Source organism: Balaenoptera borealis, assembly GCF_965194805.1.
Source record: "Balaenoptera borealis genome assembly, chromosome: 1".
In the NCBI taxonomy this organism is placed as follows: Eukaryota; Metazoa; Chordata; class Mammalia; order Artiodactyla; family Balaenopteridae; genus Balaenoptera; species Balaenoptera borealis.
The window spans coordinates 27943883-27963892 of NC_138860.1; the positions used below are offsets into that span (position 1 = coordinate 27943883).

The following is a 20010-nucleotide window of genomic DNA, read 5'->3' on the forward strand; positions in this document are numbered from 1 at the left end:
GAAGCCACCGCAATGAGAAGCTCACGTACCGCAAGGAAGAGTAGCCCCCGCTCACCACAACTAGAGAAAGCCTGCACGCAGCAATGAAGACCCAATGCAGCCAAAAATAATTAATTAATTAAAAAAAAAAGTGAAAGACAGCCTCTAACGCTGTTATTTGCCTGATTCTCCCAATCCCTAGTGCATGTTTTAATGCCTGCAGCTCTAAAGGAATCTCCCCTCTCAGTGGTTACACAGGACACGTGCTAATCCCTCCCTTTATCCCTAACTTGCCTTGAAACACATGGGACACCAGCCCACAAACCAGATGATGCACCTGGTCTTGAGAGTGGCAGTGGTGGCATTCACATCCTTGGGTAGCACATCTCCATGGCAGAGCAGAACATGTATTCGCCATGGTGAGGGTCACACTTGACCCATCTGATTGGAGGGTTTGAAGCAGGCATTGGTGATCCCTGACACCAAGAGCTGCTCATGATAGCCCTTCTCATTTGAGACAATGTGTGAGCAGGTCACCAACAGAAAGTGGATGCAGAGGTAGGGCACCAGATTGGTCTGGAACTCTGTGAGGTCCACATTGAGGGCACTATCAAAATGCAGAGAGGCAATGATGGAGGACAATCTGGCCCATGAGCTGGTTGAGGTTGGTGTAGGTAGGGCACTTGATGTCCAGGTTACAGTGACAGATATCATAGATGGCCTCATTGTCTACCATGAAGGCATAGTCCAAGTGCTCCAGGGTTGTATGGGTGGTAAGGATGGACTTACCAACTGCTTTGGACACTTGAGAGGCAGGGTAGATAGCAAACTCCAACTTGGATTTCTTGCCACAGTCAACGGAAAGCTGCTCCATCAGCAGAGAGGTGAAGTCTGGGCCAGTGTCCTCCTTAAAGCTATGGAAGATCAAGAAACCCTGAAGCCCGGTATACTGGTCTGTCTAGGGTAGGAGATAACACTGTTAAGGATGCAGATGGCATTATCATCTGTCCCCAGCCCTCTTCTCCTGACAGGACTCTTTCCTGTCTACAAAACTATTGTGACCTAACTACAACTGTATTCACTTCTATACTTAAAAAACACAAAACTTTGAAGCATAATTTATACTTAACTGTATACATATTATAATACATACAGTGAATGCTTTGACAAATGTATATACCTATAGAACCATCAAACCAATCAAAATATAGAAATTTCCATCACTCCAGAAAGTTCTCTCATGCTCTGTTGCTTCACCTCTATAGATGTGAGAAGAGAATACCTACAAGAGGCTTGGAGTTCCGGGGAGACAGATGACCTAGAAGGGCAGTGCTGTGTGTGTGAAGTGTCAGGGGTGAGGGGAGGGGAGATGAGGGTCAGGCGGACATCGGATCTGTAGGCAGAGAGCTAAGCCCTCTCAGCTTTGTAGCTCTGCCACCTAGTTGCAGAAGAGTGGGACTGGGACTGGTGGTGGTGGTATCCAGGCCCAACCTCAGACTGGAACCCAGGAACCTGCAGGTTTAACAAGTACCCTTGGTGATTCTGATGTAGCTGTTCCTTGGACTAGAAAAGCATCAGACTATACCAGACACATGAGTAGTAACAATATAAAAGTCCTTCATTTGCAATATTACATATATCAAATCATTATGTCCTATACCTGAAACTAATATGTTGTATACAATTATATATATTATATACAATAAATATATATTATATACAATAAATATACAATAAATTTTTTTAAAGCAAAAAATAAAATAAGTAGGCTTTATGTAAGTTGACAACTAAAAGAAATTCTCCTTTTTAAGAAAGGTCTAAGCTTAGGGGGTGCCTTGTCATATTTTCACACAGAATCCCATTCCTCAGGTCACCTGCAAGTCCTCAGTCTCTGAGCAGCAGAGAGTATGTCTGGACAATCCCTCTAAAGGGCCAGTGCCAAAGTACTGGCTCCTAGCTGGCCTTGGTCCTGGCTCTCCCGGCCTCAGGCAAGGGATAGGGTAAACTGGAAAAGTGGCTAAAAGCTAAGAGGAGCCTCTCCCAGCTGGAAAGCCCTGCTTAGGAGTCCAAGAACAACAAGCCGAGCTTCTGAGGCAGCTTCCTGCCACCTGCTGGGGCTGGAGATGGATCAAAAATCAAACAAGGTTTGGATCAGACAATCAGGCTTGACAAAGCAAGGAACCAGCAGGGCAGAAGCCAGAGTCCACAGGCTCAGGGCAGAGCAAGTTACTCAGACTTCTAACCCTAGATCCACACCCAGGACACGCAGCTCCCCCTAGAGGAAGCAAGTGGACAGACAGGCCAGAGGAACCAGCACCAGCCATAGGCCTGTGGTTCCCCTTGCTTCCACACAAGTCCAGCCTCCCAGGTGCCAAGGGCACTTGGTCTGCTCACCAGTTTTTGGATCCACTCCAGCACCAGATCGAGGATCTCCTTCCCCACAGTGTAGTGGCCTCGGGCAGAGGTGCTGGCAGCATCTTCCTCGCCAGATATCAGCTGCTCAGGGTAGAAGAGCTGCCTATACCTGCCAGTTCTTACCCCATCCTGTGCGGAGGAAAGGTCTCCTCCACACAGGCACTAGGACCTTTGCTGCTGAGCTCCCCCACGTAGAACCGAAGAGCGGGGCCTGAAGGGCACACAGCATTCCCGAGGCCCACTTGTAAAGGCCAGTCCTACCTGGGCTGTGAGGGGGAAAGTTCGGGGGTCCCTTTTGCAGTCCCTTCCCTCTCATCATAGCCACTTCATTTTGCTTAGTAAGGAATCAGTGGTGTGTTCAGGGGAATCTCATTTGACCTTTGATTGGAATAAGAACACAGACTAATGCAGAAAACCCACTCCACAATTCAACATCTATAACAATGTCTTTAGGAAGATGGAAGATGGGTGACGTTTTCAGGAACAAGAAACTGAGGAAATTCAGACGCAGAAAGGAGGAAGCAGAGCACCCCTTGAGAGCCAACAACAGCCAAGTTCACACAGGTCCACATCCTATTAAGGGACCCATTTCAGTTAAACTCAGCACCCAGTTCCTTAGGCAATGTTATCCCTGAGAGCCTGAGGGTAGGGAAAGGGAAGTTTAAAGATTCTGCTTTAATATCCACTCTTTTCTGTAGTCTTCTTTCTAGGTCTGACCCCTGACTCAAACATCTAGTGGTTTCCCAGGCAGAGCTCTTTGACTAATCTCCCTCTCAGCACAGGAAGCCCGCAGGACCCCTCCTGAAGATAGAGTCTAGACAAAAGCAACAGAACTTATTGTTGTTCTTGGCTGGTGATTGCCTGCATTCCAAGAGTTTTTCCCCTAAGCAGAGCTCCCAGCTGATTTGGGGGATGGCAAGAATATGGGCTGGGGGTGGGGAACCCACCAAGTGCCCACTCACCTATGACAGAAGGCTCCAGGTCCACAAAGACAGTCCCAGACACGTGCTTGCCAGCCCTGTCTTACTGATGGTGTTGAAAGGAGTCAGCGCAGCTCCCCAGTGCCTTGTTGCTGGGCATAGTGCCACTGGGCTGGATGTCGTGCTCCAGGCAGTAGAGCTCCCAGTAGGCACTACCCATCTGCACCCCAGCCTGACCCACAGGGATAGAGATACACTCATGCTCTAGAGGGAAGCAGAGCTGTGGCACGGTCTGCAGAGGGCCGGGGGCTTTAAAAGACTTCCCTGGGAGCACCCCTTTATCTGTCCTCCCTGGAGCCTGAAGCCTAGCAGTGCATTACCTGGTTCCCTTTATTGGGTTCCCTTTCCAGGCCTTCTGACACTTTAAGGCCCTCATTTTCTCTTCATTTACCCAGGGCTTGAGAACAGAGACGGCTAAAGCCTAGATCTTCTAGAGAAAGTCAATACCAAGCAGCCAAACCCCACTGCCTAGTGCCCTGTCTTGCTGGCTGGGATGATTCTAGAAGGCGCAGAGCCCCCGCATGCCAAGATAGGGCACCCTGGAGCTTCTAGCCCTAGACCCCTAGGAGAACGGGTCTCCAAGGCCGGGACTTGGTGTCCTCCACACCCTGAGGTGGGCAGAAGATGCAGTTCAGGTCTGTGGGTTAACGAAGGCACAGACTCTGGAGTTAGAGCGCTTTGAAAGCTCATCTGCACCCTCCCCTTTTGGGGGGATATGCACCTACTCTGGACACTTGTCCTGGCCCCCTGAGTACACAGGGGTTAATCCAGATAACTGCTCGAGGGTCACAATGAAAGCAGAAAACTCACCTCACCCGTCCACTCTCCTCATTGAGGTAACTCCTGTGATGGACAGACTCTCCCGGCTTCTGGTCCTTCAACCCAACCCAGTCTAGACCTTCCCAGATGCAGAGGGGGTCTTCTAGAACATCGGCAGCAGTTTCACAGTTCAGTTTAGTTAGGAACTGTCCTCCAAGACAGCCTCAGAGCCTCCACAGGGGTTCAGCCCAGAGGTGGGGATCCCGAGATTCCCGGGAGGCGCCGGGGCCTGTGTACACACCCTGACTTCTCCCTTGTAAGTGAGGGACTTCGCGTCCTTGGGCACCGCAACAGGGCAGAGGTGGGGCAAAGCTCACTGACACCCCTGGTCAGGTACGGACCAAACGTCAAGCGCCTTAGACCTCCGGCGAGTCCGGCCACCCAGCCTCAGAACCCGAGCGAACCTGCTGGAGGTTCCCCGCCGTCCCGGTCGCCGCCCCCGAACGGGCGTGGTGTCCGAGGCAGGCAGCTCCGCCCCGCGCCCGCGGCTGGGGAAACGCGCGGACCCGGGTCTCCCGCCACGCAGAGTCCGCCTCCCGACGGGAAGGCGCGGAGAGCAGCAGGGGTCCGACGCCCCGTCCGCCCGGCCTTTCCGCACAGCCCACTGTCGCCGCCAAGTCTCCCAACGCCCCCCGCGCCCGGGATGCCGGCGGACCCTCACCGTGGTCTCTTGGAGAGGTGGAAGCTGCGGAGGGCCCCTAGAGTGCGGGCGCGCCACGAGTCCCCAGCCGCACCCCAGCCTGCGGCTTAGAGTCCCCGCCGAGCCGCCGGCCTTGCCCCTTAGCCGGGCTCCAGTTGGGAGGGGGCCACCCCCTCGCGCCTCTCTCGCTGCCAGGCCCCCACCCGCGCCCGCCCGTCTCTCCGCCACTGGGAGGCCGCCTGCGAAATATCTCTGCCTTGGCCGGCCCCTGGGAGGTTTGCAAAGCCCAAGGGAGAGAAAGCCTCAGGGGTTCGAGTCCTCCGGCCAGCTTGACCCTCTTCTCTGGTGGTGTATGCTGGGTCTGAGAAGTTGAAGCTTTCAGGGGATGCCTCATTCTGCTTTTGTCTTCGGTCTTTCCCCGGGCAACACCGCGGACCTGGTGGGAAAAGCGCCATAAACCTTGGAGGGCGATGCAGACTTAAGGTCCACAACCACCACAGAAAGAGAGATGCTGTGATGAGAACCGGGTGCTGGGAGGTTCGAAGGAGGGACAAAATGCGGCTAGGGTGGGGGAGGGGTGGGCAGACAGGTGTGGGCGAGAGCGTCACAGGGGCAGGTAATTGAAGTATTACCCTTGACTGGGCGGTGGGGGTGGGCAACTGTTCCTGTTCAGGTGGCTCAGATTTCCAAAAGAGCAAGGGGTCCAGGCTGGCTGAAGCAGATCCAAGAGGCCTTGTGGGGTGGAGATGAAAAAGCAGGCTAGGGTCTTGAATGCTAGTCTGAAGCATTTGCACATAATTCCACTGACTCTGGGGAGCCATTGAGGGTCTTTGATCAGAGGAGTGATGTGATCAGAGCAGCATTTTAGGCAGTACATAGATGTTGCTTGTATGTCCCCCATCCTGGGGGTGGTTTCCTATTTTTCCATGCTAAAAGGGCATACACACATTTTCCCTCTCCCCAAGCTGTTTGTCAGCTGTCTAAAATGAGGTTTTACTTCTAAATACTTAACAAATTATTCCATTTCCTAATTTGGGAGGGTTAATTAGTGCTTGGCTTTATAAAATGATTGGGCACACCACAATGATTACCCTTACTATTGGTGCAGCACATTCCAGAGGAACCCAAGCATCTGTCATCTCCTAGTTTCACTTCCTAGTGGAAAGGTGACTGCACCCAGCTTATGCGGGTCAGGCCTGGAGACTTGAATTCTTGCCTTAGAAAACCTGCAGCTGTAAATGACTTTCTGGTGATAGAGCACACGAAGACTTAAAGTTACTGTGTCACTCGCCAGTGCCCCCTGGATTCCTGCAGCTGTTTTTCCACAAGACTCTAGCCATGTCATTTGAAAGTATCCTGAAATATTTTTAAACTTAATGCTGAGGTGGCAAAAGTGGTTTAAGTCCAGGGTGCGAGGTTAACTTTCGAACTCTGAAAAGTATTCTTTGGTCTCAACCCTTGGGTTTTATGAGGCTGCCAGCTCTAAAGTGGATGCCTCTGGTCAAGGGATAAGAGGCAAGTGTGTGCGTGAATATTCAAGTATCAATACTTTGAAAACCCTCGTATATACAAAGCTAAGACATGGTTATTCATTGCCTGTCACTGCCCCAAACAAAACTCAAATGTTGTGTCCTACCGAAGGTGGGCATATCAATGATTAAAATGAAGCTACTTGGCCATAAACTCAAAAAGTCAAACTCAAGACCATTATCTCTTCCTTGCCTCTCCTCATTAGGTATCCATTCCACCCGCTAGTGGCGTCGACCAGTTAAAAACATCCTTCCACCACTCCACCGAATAGAGTGCGCTCTAAACAAGGGATTATAAATACATTTGAAACAGTGACATCCTAGTGTTATTTTATGGAAATTACACAAACCCTCCTCTCTTGATGTAAATATGCTTCTTTACATCACACCAATTAAAATTCGTCCTTTTACAAGGTATTTGGATTTATTTCTATTATCTAAACTGCTTCCAAGTTTAGACTTTGTTTGTTTGTTGTTTGTTTTTTTGTTTTTGGCCCTGAAGTTCTCAACCAGGGATTGAACCCGGGTCCCCAGCAGTGGAAGTGCTGAGTCCTAATCACTGGACTGCCAAGGAATTCCCTAGATTTTTATTTTTAACTTTTCCTTCTCCTTTTCTCTATATCACCTGTCAACCTGAAAAATAAAACAGCCAGTTATTTTACCAGCAAAATGGGTTTATTTGGGAGTAGCAGAGAATTGCAATTCAGGACAGGCAAGCTATGGTGAATCATGGGCAAGTCCAGAGAACAAAGGAAAGGGGCTTGCTTTTATTAGGTTTTAGGAAGAATTTGCTAGGGTTGTTTTGAACAAAAGTTCATTGTAGAAGAGCCAGAGTCTGAGGTTGTGACAGTTTCTCATTGGCTGCAAGTGGTAGTTAGTGCATTGTTGCTGGGTCAGGGAGGGATCTTCCTTTTTCTTGAAAGCAGGAGATAAAACTGCTCTGTGAAAAACGTCCTCCCTTATACCAGAAGAAAAGTAACATTCTTCCTTCTTGCTGCTGGTTATGCAGGCTGCAACAAGTGGCAGGTGGGTGAGAACTCCCTCTTTAGGGCTTCCCGACTCCATTTAAGATAAGGTTTCTTTCATTTTCACATTTCCCTCTTTGATCACCATCTTTCCTTGAAAGCATCGCTGATCAAGAGTCAGGTTTTCCGCATTTAGAGGTTTTGTCCCACGTTGCCAGGAAGGAGCTTTCCTGGTTGTCCTGCCCCACGTTGGAGGGAAAGTGCAGACTGGAAACCACTGAGGCCACATTTGAGGGAAAAAGAAAAGTAGGAGGGATAACTCTCAGGCATTTCCCATCTAAAGTCTTTATCTTATCAAGGCCATAAACATTGGAGATCATCTTAAAGTGCTGAGCTAGTATCACCCTTTTTGTTACTGAAACAAACTTGGATCCACTCACCCATGCACAGTAAAGCCAATCTACTGACACCAGGTTATGATGAAGGAAAGTGCAGTGCTTATTGCAGAGCACCAAGCAAGGAGTCCAGGTAGCTAGTGCTTAATAGACCCAAACTTCCTGATGGCTTTCAGGAAAAGGTCTTTAAAGACAGGGTGAGGGAAGGGAGTTGTGGGGTGCATGCTCAGCTAGCTCATGGACATTCTTCTGATTGGTTGGTGGTGAGGTAATTGGGAGTCAACATCATCAACCTTCTGGTTCCCAAATGCTCTGGGGTCTATGTGCTTGTGGGCAGCAGAAGTTAACTTCATCCACCTGGTGGGGATTTCAGTATCTGCAAAATAGCTCAAAGGATATGGCTCAGAATATTAGCTATAGCCCTTGAGGAGGAACTAAAGGCCCTTGACTTTGTTTAGTGGCTACTATTGTTATTTTGTCTTGCTTGACTGTTTTCCTTTCTTTATGCATTTTCTCACTTCTTTGATTAAATTTATTCTTTGGAACTCAGGGAAGACCTAAGAGGCTAAAGTTTTCCTACAGACGAGAGGCAGGTGGAGGACATGCCAGGGAGAGTGGGGGTGGGGGGTGAGGGGGTCTGTCCCCAAAAGGCCCCATAGCATCCTGTTCAGTTACATTGGGTATATGTCATTTTTACAAAGATTTCATGGGCACAAAGCTTAAAATGATTATGCAAAGCACAGTTAAAAGTAATATGACAAGTTCAGTTTGCATGATGGTTCTGAACCAGGAGCCCAAATCTGAAGGTAACGCTAAATAGGTTAAAAAAGGGGTGGGAGGGTGATCAGGTGAAATTTGTTGTAACCAGTGGGCTAGTTCCCTGATCTTGTATAATTGAGTTTTTGTCTCTCCAGAGGCATTTAACCATGTGTAAATGGTGGCATTTGCTATTGAAAAAAATGCCTTCTTGTTCAGCAAGTAGGTAATCAAGGGCTAAGCAATTTTCCAAAACTATTGATGTTTAGCTAATGAGTCAAGTGATCCTTGTTGGGTTGCTATTGCTTTGGCTGTGAAATTGACTAGCTCTCCTAATGTTTGGAAAGATTTTTAATCATGCATTCACTGGAACTTATTCCGACCCAGAGGAGAAAGGCTCTCCCTTTGGAGGCAAACTCAGAGTCAGGTAGGCCTCCTGAAAGTTCTCTTTTAAGGAGGCTTAATGGAGTGGGCCAATGGAAGGCTTCAAACATCTTACTCTGTAGCTGATGCCAAGGGGTTGCTGAGTGAAATTAGCAGTAGCACTTGGGACAAGCGACAAAATTTGTTACAGGATGGACTAAAGGGTCACCATTGTCATGAATGGATTGAAGTTTCTGGTGGCAAACACAACAATTAGGTAAGTGTCCCCCTTTTGTAACAGATTGAAAATGCAGATAAGAGCATTGTCTTTCCAAGAAGAGGGAGAGGATAAGGCAAGAAGTAAAAGAGGAAAAAGGTACATAGGCCTGGTCCAGTCATTTTGGGAAGAAAGATGTGTCCTTCAGCTGTTTCCTTCAATTCCTGATCAGTTTGATTCAGCAGTCTCCAGTGCTTGTTATAGGATGGGATGCCAGGTGGAGTCTTCTTTAGCTATGAGATGTTTACCCAGGGTTTGAGTCTCTTTGATGTTTTGCTGCATCTGGGTAGTGAGGGAGACCTTGGTGTAGTCCTTTCCAAGGAAATTCAAAGGCAACCTTTGTTCTTATTGATTCCAAATCAGAAGGGTTGGAGAAAATTGGAAACATTAGTTTGGAGATTTGTAGTCAGATATTGAGGAAACAAGAAGATTTTAGGATCCAGTCCAGCTTATAGATATATAACAAAACCTTAAAGAAAATTAACAGAACAAGAATCTAATATGTACAAAGGTGCAAACATAATTTCGCTCTCCATAACTATCCCCCTTTTATCAAAAATAATTATAGTAAAACTAATTTGTATTAAATTTGGCTTGATTATTTACATAAATGCAGTAAGAATAGTGATTGACCATATAAGCTCTTTTTAAGATTACTTTCCTGGAAACTTACAAGCAAGGTACCAGGCTTATTTTTCCAAGAAGTTCCTTAAAATTGGTCATATCTGAGTCTACGTAGCTCTCTCTCAAATATGACATTCCAGTCAAAGCCTAGTCAGTATTTCCAATTGTATTCTGTTATAAGAAGAACAGGTTCTCACTGAATTCAAGTAAATAACTGTACTGTCAGGAAAAAATACTTAAGAGTTTCCAAATTCTGGAAGGATCAGGTAGGAAAAGATAAATATTTCATCTTTGTTTACAATTGCTGTAAGTCACAGATGCTTAAGAGAAAAAGTTTCCTTAAATCTGGAAAAGTAAACATTAGGGGACTAACACAAGAAGTCATAAAAATTATAATCCTCCTCAAAAAGACTTCATTCAGAAAAGTAAAACATTAGGGAACCAGCATAAAAAATCATAAATATTATAATCATCCTCATTTGTTCATTCAGCCTCCTGTAAATCTTGTTGATCTTGATCTTGGGTTAGCAGCTTTATGAATCAATCAATTTTCCATTAAAGTTTTAGAAACTTTTACCCAGTTCAGTGTTATGATCTTAAAGTTATCAGAAACCTGCATTCTAGAGCAGTGGTCCCCAACCTGTTTGGCACTGGTTTCGTGGAAGACAATTTTTTCCCCACGGACGGGGGTTGGGTGGGGAGGATGGTTCAGGAGGTAACGCGAGCAATGCGGAGCGGCAGATGAAGTTTCGCTGGCTCCCCTGCCGCTCACCTCCCACTGTGCGGCCTGGGGGGGTTGGGGACCCCTGTTCTAGAGTATTTGTTAGGGTCTTTTCCAGGAATCTCCTTGAAGATGAAGCATTTTTATGGGAATATTTTTGCAAAGCATCAGAGTAAAACAATAACTCTCTGTGAATGACAAAAGACTTAAATGTCTGTTATTAAAGATCCAATAAGAGTCCATTATAATGGAATTGACATGGGAATTTGGTAAGTTCTATGACACACATTTTAAGATAATAGCTAGAATTATGAATGATAATACACCAGAACATATCAAGATTTCTAGGAATGTCATATAATTTCTGAAACATTTATAACATATACAGATGCAATATAAAGAAGGCTTAGTATTATTATTTGACAATGCTTCCCATGAAATTTCCCAAATAAGCCTAATTAGTTTAATATCTCTTTTTTAATAAAGAGAGAGAACAGATCCTTCAAGATGCTCCAGAGGCCCTCCAAAAAAATCCCAAAGTTAGCTTAAGGTCAAAAAGACTTCATTTATAGTTTGATTTGGGGGAAGTTTTTCAAAAATATCAAAAATTTTGGACATGACTAAATTGGATCACAGATCATTATTAAATAATACCTTTTCATTTAACTAAAGTGACAAAAAGATTTCAAAGGTTAGAGCATTGTTGCTGGGGCAGGGAGGAATCTGCCTTCTTTTTTTTAAAAGCAGGAGATAAAATTCCTATGTGAAAAATGTCTTCCCTTATCCCAGAAGAAGAGTAATATTCTTATCTTCCTTCTTCCTTCTGGTTATGCAATCTGCTAGGAGTGGTACCTGCATGACAGCTACCCCGTTGGGGCTTCCTGACTCCACTTAAAATGAGCTTAATTTATTTTCACAGTATACTTGGGAATCTAGCGACAACTGAAACACTAAACACTACAGAAAGGACCTGGGCTCTGGACTCAGACCATCTAGGTACCAATTCAGCCCTCACTAGAGGAAGTTTACTAACTTTTAAACCCTGTAAAATAAGGATAAGATAGTTTTACCTACCTCATATGGTTGTGGGAATTAAAAGTGCATTATAGTATTCGTCATATATTGTATGACATGGGCAATTCATTCCTTCTCTCTGAACTTCTGTTACTAATGTGTAATATGAGAAGGTATAGGACTCTACGTGTTCTCTAGATTTACAGGCCTAATGTCCTCTACATTACTGCTTTACTTTCGAGTTTGCCTTTTTGATGCCTGTTCCCATCTCTGTTCTTACTTCCAGAACTTTACTTTCCAAATTCTAAATCTATAGTACGTTTCAATTTCATCCCATTTGTATTTTGAAATTGCACCCTTTGTATTTCATACACGCTATCTCATCCCTTAATAAAAACAAATTAAAAATTATTTAAATATGAACATTTTCAGAGACTGAAACGTGCAGATGGCAGACACCAAATCACTGGTATACGTCGCTTCCGCCAGAGCGCTGCCGGGAGTTGTAGTCTGACGCACAGGCACACACCTCCCCGCCTCTCCAGTTTGAAAAGCGGGAGGAAGGGCGGGTGGGCGGGGCGTTGAGGCTGAAGTGCGCTCGAAGCCCCGCCCCCGCCCCTTTCCGCTCGCCCGGTTCGCCCTGGAGGGGCGCGCCCGGCAGTGGAAGGGGCGTGGCCTTTTCCTGGGGGGCGGTGCTGCCGAGGCCGGCGTCCTCCGGGAGGTCCTGGTTCCCCCCGACAAGAGGGCGGCGGGAGCGTGGGGCGGGCCTGGCGGGAGGGTGGCGACCCGGCAGGCGGGGCGGGGGCGGGCTGGCTCTGGCTCCTTCTTCCTCCGCATGTGGCTGGCGGCCGCAGGACAGTTCAGTTCGAGCACTCCCGGCCGCCCGCGTCCCCTTCGGGCTCTCCTCGCGTCTCTGGAGCCATGGCGTTCGCAGAGACCAACCCGGCGGCATCCTCCTTGCCCAACGGCGACTGCGGCCGCCCCAGGGCGCGGCCCGGAGGGAACCGGGTGACGGTGGTGCTCGGCGCGCAGTGGGGCGACGAAGGCAAGGGGAAGGTGGTGGATCTCCTGGCGCAGGACGCAGACATCGTGTGCCGCTGCCAGGTGAGGCGGCCGGGCTCTGATGGGAAGCCGGCCCCTGAGCTCGGGCCCAGAACTCGCATCCACCGTCCAAAATAAGGTGTCACCTTGAGGTTCTTTCCTCTTATTATGAGCTGCGGCGACGTGGAGAAATGGCGGGAGGTCGGAGACCCCTGCCCTGGGGCCTTGGGCTGAGGGCTCGGGGTGGCTCAGGAGGAAGATGCGGCTTGACGGGGAGCCTTTGAGATGCGCGATGCCTGGGGAGTTGCAGTTTTCGGTCTGGGGACCAGTGCTCAAACCCAGGACTGAGGCCGGGGTGGAGGTGGGCTACTGTTCGAATTTGAGGAGCTACCGCCCGAGGCCTGCTGGCGACTCTGGGCGGAGATCCTACGGGGCCGCAAAACCTTCCCCATCATCACCCATCCGCTCAGGGAGACCAAGTGGGCCGAAACGCCCTGAAATCCAGACTCACCACTCCCCCACCTGCAGGCCCCGAGCTTGCAGAGCTTTGCCTCCTCCGGGCCACTTTGTTGACATGAGAACCCACCTCCGGGGCTTAGGGCTGTTTGATGACTGTTTAGTGGCCCCGGTGTTTTTACTCGGTACCCGGTATACTAAGGGGAGATTAATTTTACATGTTGGTCCCAGAGGTGGGAATCCCACCCAGCTCTTTTACGATTGAGGCAAGTGAAATACACGAGTGTCAAATCTAGTATTTAGAAATATTTACAGTGTTACGCTCACATCTAGAGTGAACTTTCGGGAAATGGAATGGTAAGGTACTTCCTACCGGGAGACACGTGGTTTTCAATGTAAGCTTTCTTCCTATTTGTCGTTTGCTTTGAAGCAGACTAGAGGCTAGGCCTGTGTAAAGGCTCTTAGATAACTATTACCAATTTCAAAATTCGAAATAGTTGAGCAATAACCACTTTCAAAACGAATGGTAGTGTAATATCTGATGTTAACTACTGTCTATTTAGGTTGCAAGAATGTTTGTTCTTCATGAACTTACCTGGCACAATATAATGATGCTGTGTACGTTCTAACAAGTTCATAGGCCCACTTGATTGGAAGTTTTCTACCTAAAATTGAGTACCATTTGAGCATGCAGAAAAGGTAATCATAGGCACATCAAAAGTTAAATAAAAATCTTGTTTTTTGCATGCAGAAATCCATCCTGCCCATTCCTTGGTTAAGGCAGCTGTTGCACCAGTTGCCTCTTAGTATTACCACTAGCACCACCACCACCACCACCACCTCCCTTCTAGCCTTCTATTCCTCCACCCCTCTGGCAACACACATACCTTACTTAATAACACCCCTAAAGGGGTTGCCTCACACTGCCTTAGGAGCTGCTCCAGAAGGCTGGCCTTCACCTTCCTTTTGTCTTAAAATCAGACCTGGCTGTGCTGTGGGGAAAGAAGTACGAAAATACCTAACTCTTTCTGGGTAGGAGGGGAGAGGCTGAGACCTGTTTATTTACTTCGCTGTCATTTCTGACATCTTCCTTACACAGAAATTAGTGGTACTTGGGTTCAGCTACATTATGGCTTGTAAGAAGGTTTTGGGAATGTGACCATTCTACCTTTATTCTGAAAGATCCTCAGTTTTAACATCCCTTTGTTTGTTGATTGGAGAAGGTGCTACTGTGTTACTGTAAAAAGTAGTCTTGAAGGAGCTCATGGACCAATCTGATCTGATGCCCTTGGAAAGTCTAGAGAGAAGTGACTGAGAAGGAGCCAAGTTTGGCTTTAAAAAATGTTAGCTGAAGATAGAGAAGAAACATATGAGCAGACTTGTTAGGCAGACTTTACTCACCTGGAAAGTTTTGACTTACTACCTTCCTTATATAATTTAAAAAGTGTTGTATTCTTCTAGTGCCTTTTAAGAGCTCATCATTAGAAGGATTCTTATGTCTTGTTAGTGCAGGCAGGTAAGTAATGAATAGACTTAAGAATATCCCTTGTGATTCACCTTGGTAACTTTATATCATCTGGTCAGTCCTAGCAAGCTGACATCTACTTACTGAAGTTCTCCTGACTTATAAAATTGATGGTTATGGAATGTTGAAATTCTTAATAAGTATGTATAGGGAGCTGGGAAAAGTCAACTTTAGGAAAGACATTTTGAGCTTGAATTGCCATGTTTGATGATTCAAATTTTGTGTATTATTGAAAATAATATGCACTTTGTTAGAGTTTAAGCAGTATATTTTTGTCATATTCATGCCATAATCTCAAATTTTATACAGTCTTTCTCCAGAAGTGGTATACACATAATGTATCTCTAATGGAATCATAAAATAAGGAATTTTTTCCAATAAAAATACAGTTTTTTTTAAAAGAAAAGCTGACACTGCATTTAACTATATATTTTAATATATAAAATGCCTTTTTGGAAAGAATATATGCAAAGCTAGTGGCATTTTCATCATCATAGCACTTAAGACCTGTATTTTAGATTCAAGATTTATAGGAAGTTACTTATAACTTGTTAGATACACTAGATCCTTAAATAAGTGTGTAGGACTTGCATGAAAGGATGACTTAATTTTAAATCGATAGGTCTTTTAAGAAAAAGAGAAGAAGAATTAAGTATAGGACCAATTCCTGGCACAGTTCATTCTCCAACAATCACATAATGAATACCTACAGGGGACCACTTAGCCCCAGAGTTAAAAGCTGAAAAAGGCAGGGCTTGTGCCCACAGGGAGCTTATAGTCTAGTGGACAACTGTTTCTTAAACAAGTATTTCCCAGGGTGGGGATAGAGAAGGGTACTAGTACAGGTTTTTCAAAGGGTTAAAGTATGGGAATAGGAAGGCTCCTTCCTGGCAACACAAAAATAGTTTTATTAGGAGAATATTACTGTTTTTTTTCTCCCCAAATACTCTCAAAATAATCTATTATTCTTTATTTTCTTTATTTTGTTGAGTAGAAACTACAGAGATTTTAACTATTGTACTTTATACCAGACCTTAAGCATGGGCTTATTTATTGTTCTGGAGAAAGTAAAGCTTGGTAGTCTTAGCTACAACTACAGGCATGAAGTTGCCTGTCATCAGGACTAGCTAGAAGAGTATTTCTTTGTGTTTTTTCCCCCAGGGCTTTAAAGTTAATATAAAGAGAAAATATTAACTAAAATTAATTATAAAGGGAAAGTATATCCTGTCACTTGCTATATAAAGTTGGCCATAAAAATAAACACAATGAAAAAAAATGTTAATTTCTAGCTAGATGCTGGTATTTGCTGAAGGCTCTGAAACCAGCTATTAGCAAGTGATAAAGAAATGTAAAAGACATACCAGCCGGAACTGAGACATTCTCCTTGAAATAATCAGAAAGGTTGAAAGATAATTTAAAAGAGAATAATTTCAGTGTTTTTTAATGCCTTGACCTTATACAGCTAAAATTATCTTCTAAACCACTTTCCATAATTTTGAAGATGGTGGAGAATTAGCATTTAAGGTAAGCCATTCTTCCAGTTTTATAACAATTGCTATTTCTGTGTCTCCTATCAGGATTGTTTTTTATATGTAGTATTTCCCAAGTGCCTACATAAATGTATACCAGTGTGTGGTGTACTTGGTTAACTCCTGCTTTCTCGGATTACTGTGTTTTCCCTACTAGAATGTACGTTTTCTCAAAAAGAGGACTTGTTCCTTTTTTGTTTTCTTCCATAGCACCCAGTACTGTGTGAGGCAGAGAGGAAGTAAATACTCAACAAATAATTATTGAGTGACCTGGATCACCCTTAGAAATTTCTGTGAATTCAGTGGTTTAGCCCTTTCCTGAATTATTTTAACATACCCCTGGACAATTTAATTGACTATTGGCATGAGTTTAACGTGGAATCCCCAACTTTCCTTGGATTAACATTTGTTAAGTAGTATTTTTAGCTAGTCTTTTTTACATTGTACCATTATGTTCAAAGGCTTTACTAGTTTACTTTAGACTTATTTCTTGTATCTATGAGAAAATAGATAACTGATAATTGTATCATTTTTGTGTATTTCCTCAGCAAATTTCAGTTGAATGCCCTGTGATTCTAGTAAATAGTTTTTCCTTGTTGAGGACAGTAGATCTCAAAGTTTGGTCAATGAGGATGTCCCAAGTTGTTCACTATTTCAACTTATTGTATTAGTGTATGTAATATACCATTATCACTATTTTTGAGGTATATATTTTTAAATTATATGAGGTTGTCTCAGTATCAGATCAATATTATTCTGTTTCTTTAATTTTGGTGAGAACGGGTGAGTTAGTTCGGTAGTTTTAAGTATCTCTAGGAAAAACTTTTGCCTAGAACAAATCTAGAGTGAACTGGTAAAATGATAATATAGTTAATAGCTTACTTACTGTAACTGAATACAAATCTACTTATAGTATCTTTTGGGGACTAGGTCAGATTTTGACACCAAAGATTAATGTGGTTGAGCTACATACCAATAAGTGAAGACTGGTGATATTAGAATACTTTTATCTAATGTCAAAGGGATATTGAGGTATTCAGTATTGTCTGGGGAAAGCAATTGAAAAGAACAATAAGTATGTATAGCACAGGGAACTATACTCAATATTTTGTAATAACCTATAAGGGGAAAAGAATCTGAAAAAAATAAATAGGTATGGGACTTCCCCGGTGGCACAGTGGTTAAGAATCCGCCTGCCAATGCAGGGGACCCAGGTTCGATCCCTGGTCTGGGAAGATCCTACATGCCACGGAGCAACTAAGTCTGTGTGCCACAACTACTGAGCCTGCGCTCTAGAGCCCATGAGCCACAACTACTGAGCCCGCATGCCTAGAGCCCGTGATCCGCGACAAGAGAAGCCACCGCAATGAGAAGCCCGCGTACCGCACCGAAGAGTAGCCCCCGCTCGCCGCAACTAGGCAGAGCCCGTGTGCAGCAATGAAGACCCAACGCAGCCAAAAATAAATAAATAAATATTTATTTAAAAATATACATATGTATGTATAACTGAATCACTTTGCTGTACACCTGAAACTAACACATTGTAAATCAACTATACTTCAGTCAAGAAAGAAGGAAAGAAAGAAAGAACAGTAAATAGAGGACAGTTCCCATGGCTACTCTGGCTCCAAGAAGGAATGGTTCTTTACATTGGACCAACTTTTAATTATATTTAATTCAATATAATAAAATTCCATTTAAAAAAAAAGAGGTCCCATGAAATTTTTTAAAATGGGATTTTTGTATCAAGCTTTTAAAAACCCTTTTAAAGGAAGAATTTTATTCGTGAGAGAAAACTTTTTTGACTTGAAATCTGCAGTTCAATTTCAATGTGTTTTAAGAAAATACCTCCATAAATGTAATGATTAAGTGAATTTTTATCAAGCATTTACAGAGAGCTGCACAACATTATTGGTTTATGCATCTTTTGCTTGCATGTCTGATCTTCCTGACTATGACCCTGGTCATCTCTGACCGTTGTTTAGTAAGTGTGTATATTAGAGTTTGGTACCTAGAGTCTAGAGCTTCTTAATTAGGAAACTGAGATCCTCCAAGGCAATGCCTCGTTCCATTTTCATTGTGAGAAGTTGTTTTATAATGGTAATTTAAGGTACAAAATACAAGGTACTTGAGATTTTTGTCATTTGTGTGACATTTATCTGTGTATGAAACTGGAAGGTAACCATAATACTGTAAGGTAAAGCAGATACCGTAAGCCTTTAAGAGATAACTGAGCAGTATACTTGGGTGTCTTTGCTAAAAAGAAATTCAGATACCCTGTATATGTTTTCCTATCTAGTGTGTCTGGTTACTGTTGAATAGTTTAATTTGATCAACTTACTGCTAGTAACTTAAACCTGCTCTACTTTGAAATCATAAGCTAATTGCAATTATATGAATGTTTTTATAAAAGAACAGTCATCCTTGTTTATAATTGCTTTATTGCTGTGGATTGATATGTTTTAGTTTTGGCAAATAGTGAAATGTTTCATCAGGAAAGGGACACAGGCCTTTCAGTGTTTACCAAGAAAAACAGCACAGGTAGTAAGCACCGACTCAAAAGATTGTTAGGTTTCTAAGAAGCTTGAAGACTAGGTAGGAAGTGGGAACACTTTTTTGATTGCTGGAATAGTTCAAAGGCATGGGGTCTGCGACATTGCTGTGCTCTGCTGTAATCCGTAGTGTTTACTCTGACTTCTTGATTGATGTTCATTTTGAGCTCTGTGATTACTGTACAGTGCTCATGTATTCAGATCAAAAAGGACAAAGAGAAGACACATACTATTTTAGAGGCCTAAGGGGCCTGAGAAAATGCCTCTTGGCTATGTGCATGAGCTTGTTAGCCCACAACACAATTGCTAAAAAGAGACATCATTGTTTCGGGTTGTAACACTGACTGCCTTCATCTCCTCTCCCAGCAGAAACTCACTTAGTTGCGAGAGTGATTTTGGGAAGAGGAGGACCTAGGAGCAAACTAAGAAGTTAAGACTCAGGAGCCACTTTTGCAGACTAATGTCATTTTGTTGCTGTCTAAATTTTTTTTTTTTTAAATCTCTCCTGGACCTTCTTAATTAGAAACTTACACATATCAACATTTCCTGATCCAAACTGTTATTCTAGAGTTGGGCTTGACAGCCTCTGGTTCTGAGGAGTGGTGGAAAGAAACTTTAAAACATTTGTCTTCTGACTTTCTTAAGTTTAAAATTAAATTGGGGGGGAAAAAAGTACACATGGAAACAATATAAAAGAATTAAATACTATTATTTTGAAATATACCGTCTAAAACCCTAAGAAACAAACAAACCAGTGGAGCCCAAAAGTGGCTTCATATTGTGTGGCAAGTCTCTGAGGAAAAACATAAGTCTGTAATGCCTTATATGATATTTAAGAGAACAATTACAAAAAAACTAAATACTAAATAATATTATATCATCCCTGTATCCTGCAGTACCATGTTTTAGAGGTTCTTGACAGCATAAATATTAAAATTTAGAAGTTAATCATTTTTTTAATTGAAGTATAGTTGATTTACAATTAGTTTCAGGTGTACACAAGTTAATCATATTATATTCAGTTATTACTAGCACAAGATGTGAACTTAGAGAGCCAGCTGTATACATACCATGTTGCAATGAGTTTGTTTTGTGAATCATTTGGATTCTTTGTCTGCAAGCAATGGAAGAGATTGTGTTAAGCAAAATGCCAATATGTTTAAAGGAAGACCAAGATGCCTAAACCTTAGAGTGGCCTGAGACAAAGGCAGACAGCTCCTGGGATCTCAACAGCCAGAACTGGCAGCCTTTCTCTTTAGGATGCTCCCTTAGGTGATAGCCATCTCTGACTTTGAAAATCAAATTCCCAAGAGAGAGGAGCTTGATTGGCTCAAGCTTGGATCAGGTTTCCCTGTCTGGATCAATTACTGTGGACAGAGGGGATGATTACTATGATTTACAAAGTAAGGGGTGAGGGAGAAGGGAAGCAG

The 20010-nt window shown here is 44.0% G+C and overlaps 1 protein-coding gene and 1 pseudogene across 2 annotated transcripts in view; one reads left to right on the forward strand and one right to left on the reverse strand.

The window, feature by feature from the left end:
- Positions 1 to 256: 256 nt before the first annotated feature.
- Positions 257 to 3534, reverse strand: LOC309606305 (tubulin alpha-1 chain pseudogene; annotated as a pseudogene). Its single transcript has 3 exons — positions 3460 to 3534; positions 2374 to 2523; positions 257 to 937 (listed from the first exon to the last, which is right to left on the reverse strand). The product of its transcript is annotated as a tubulin alpha-1 chain pseudogene (transcript).
- Positions 3535 to 12266: 8732 nt separating this feature from the next.
- The window catches only part of ADSS2 (adenylosuccinate synthase 2), a 38901-nt gene continuing 31157 nt past the window's right edge, over positions 12267 to 20010 (forward strand). Inside the window, exon 1 of the mRNA XM_082341106.1 lies at positions 12267 to 12581. Within this exon, the coding sequence (XP_082197232.1) occupies positions 12399 to 12581 (183 nt within the window). The 5' untranslated portion in view covers positions 12267 to 12398. The remainder of the gene's footprint in view (positions 12582 to 20010) is intronic.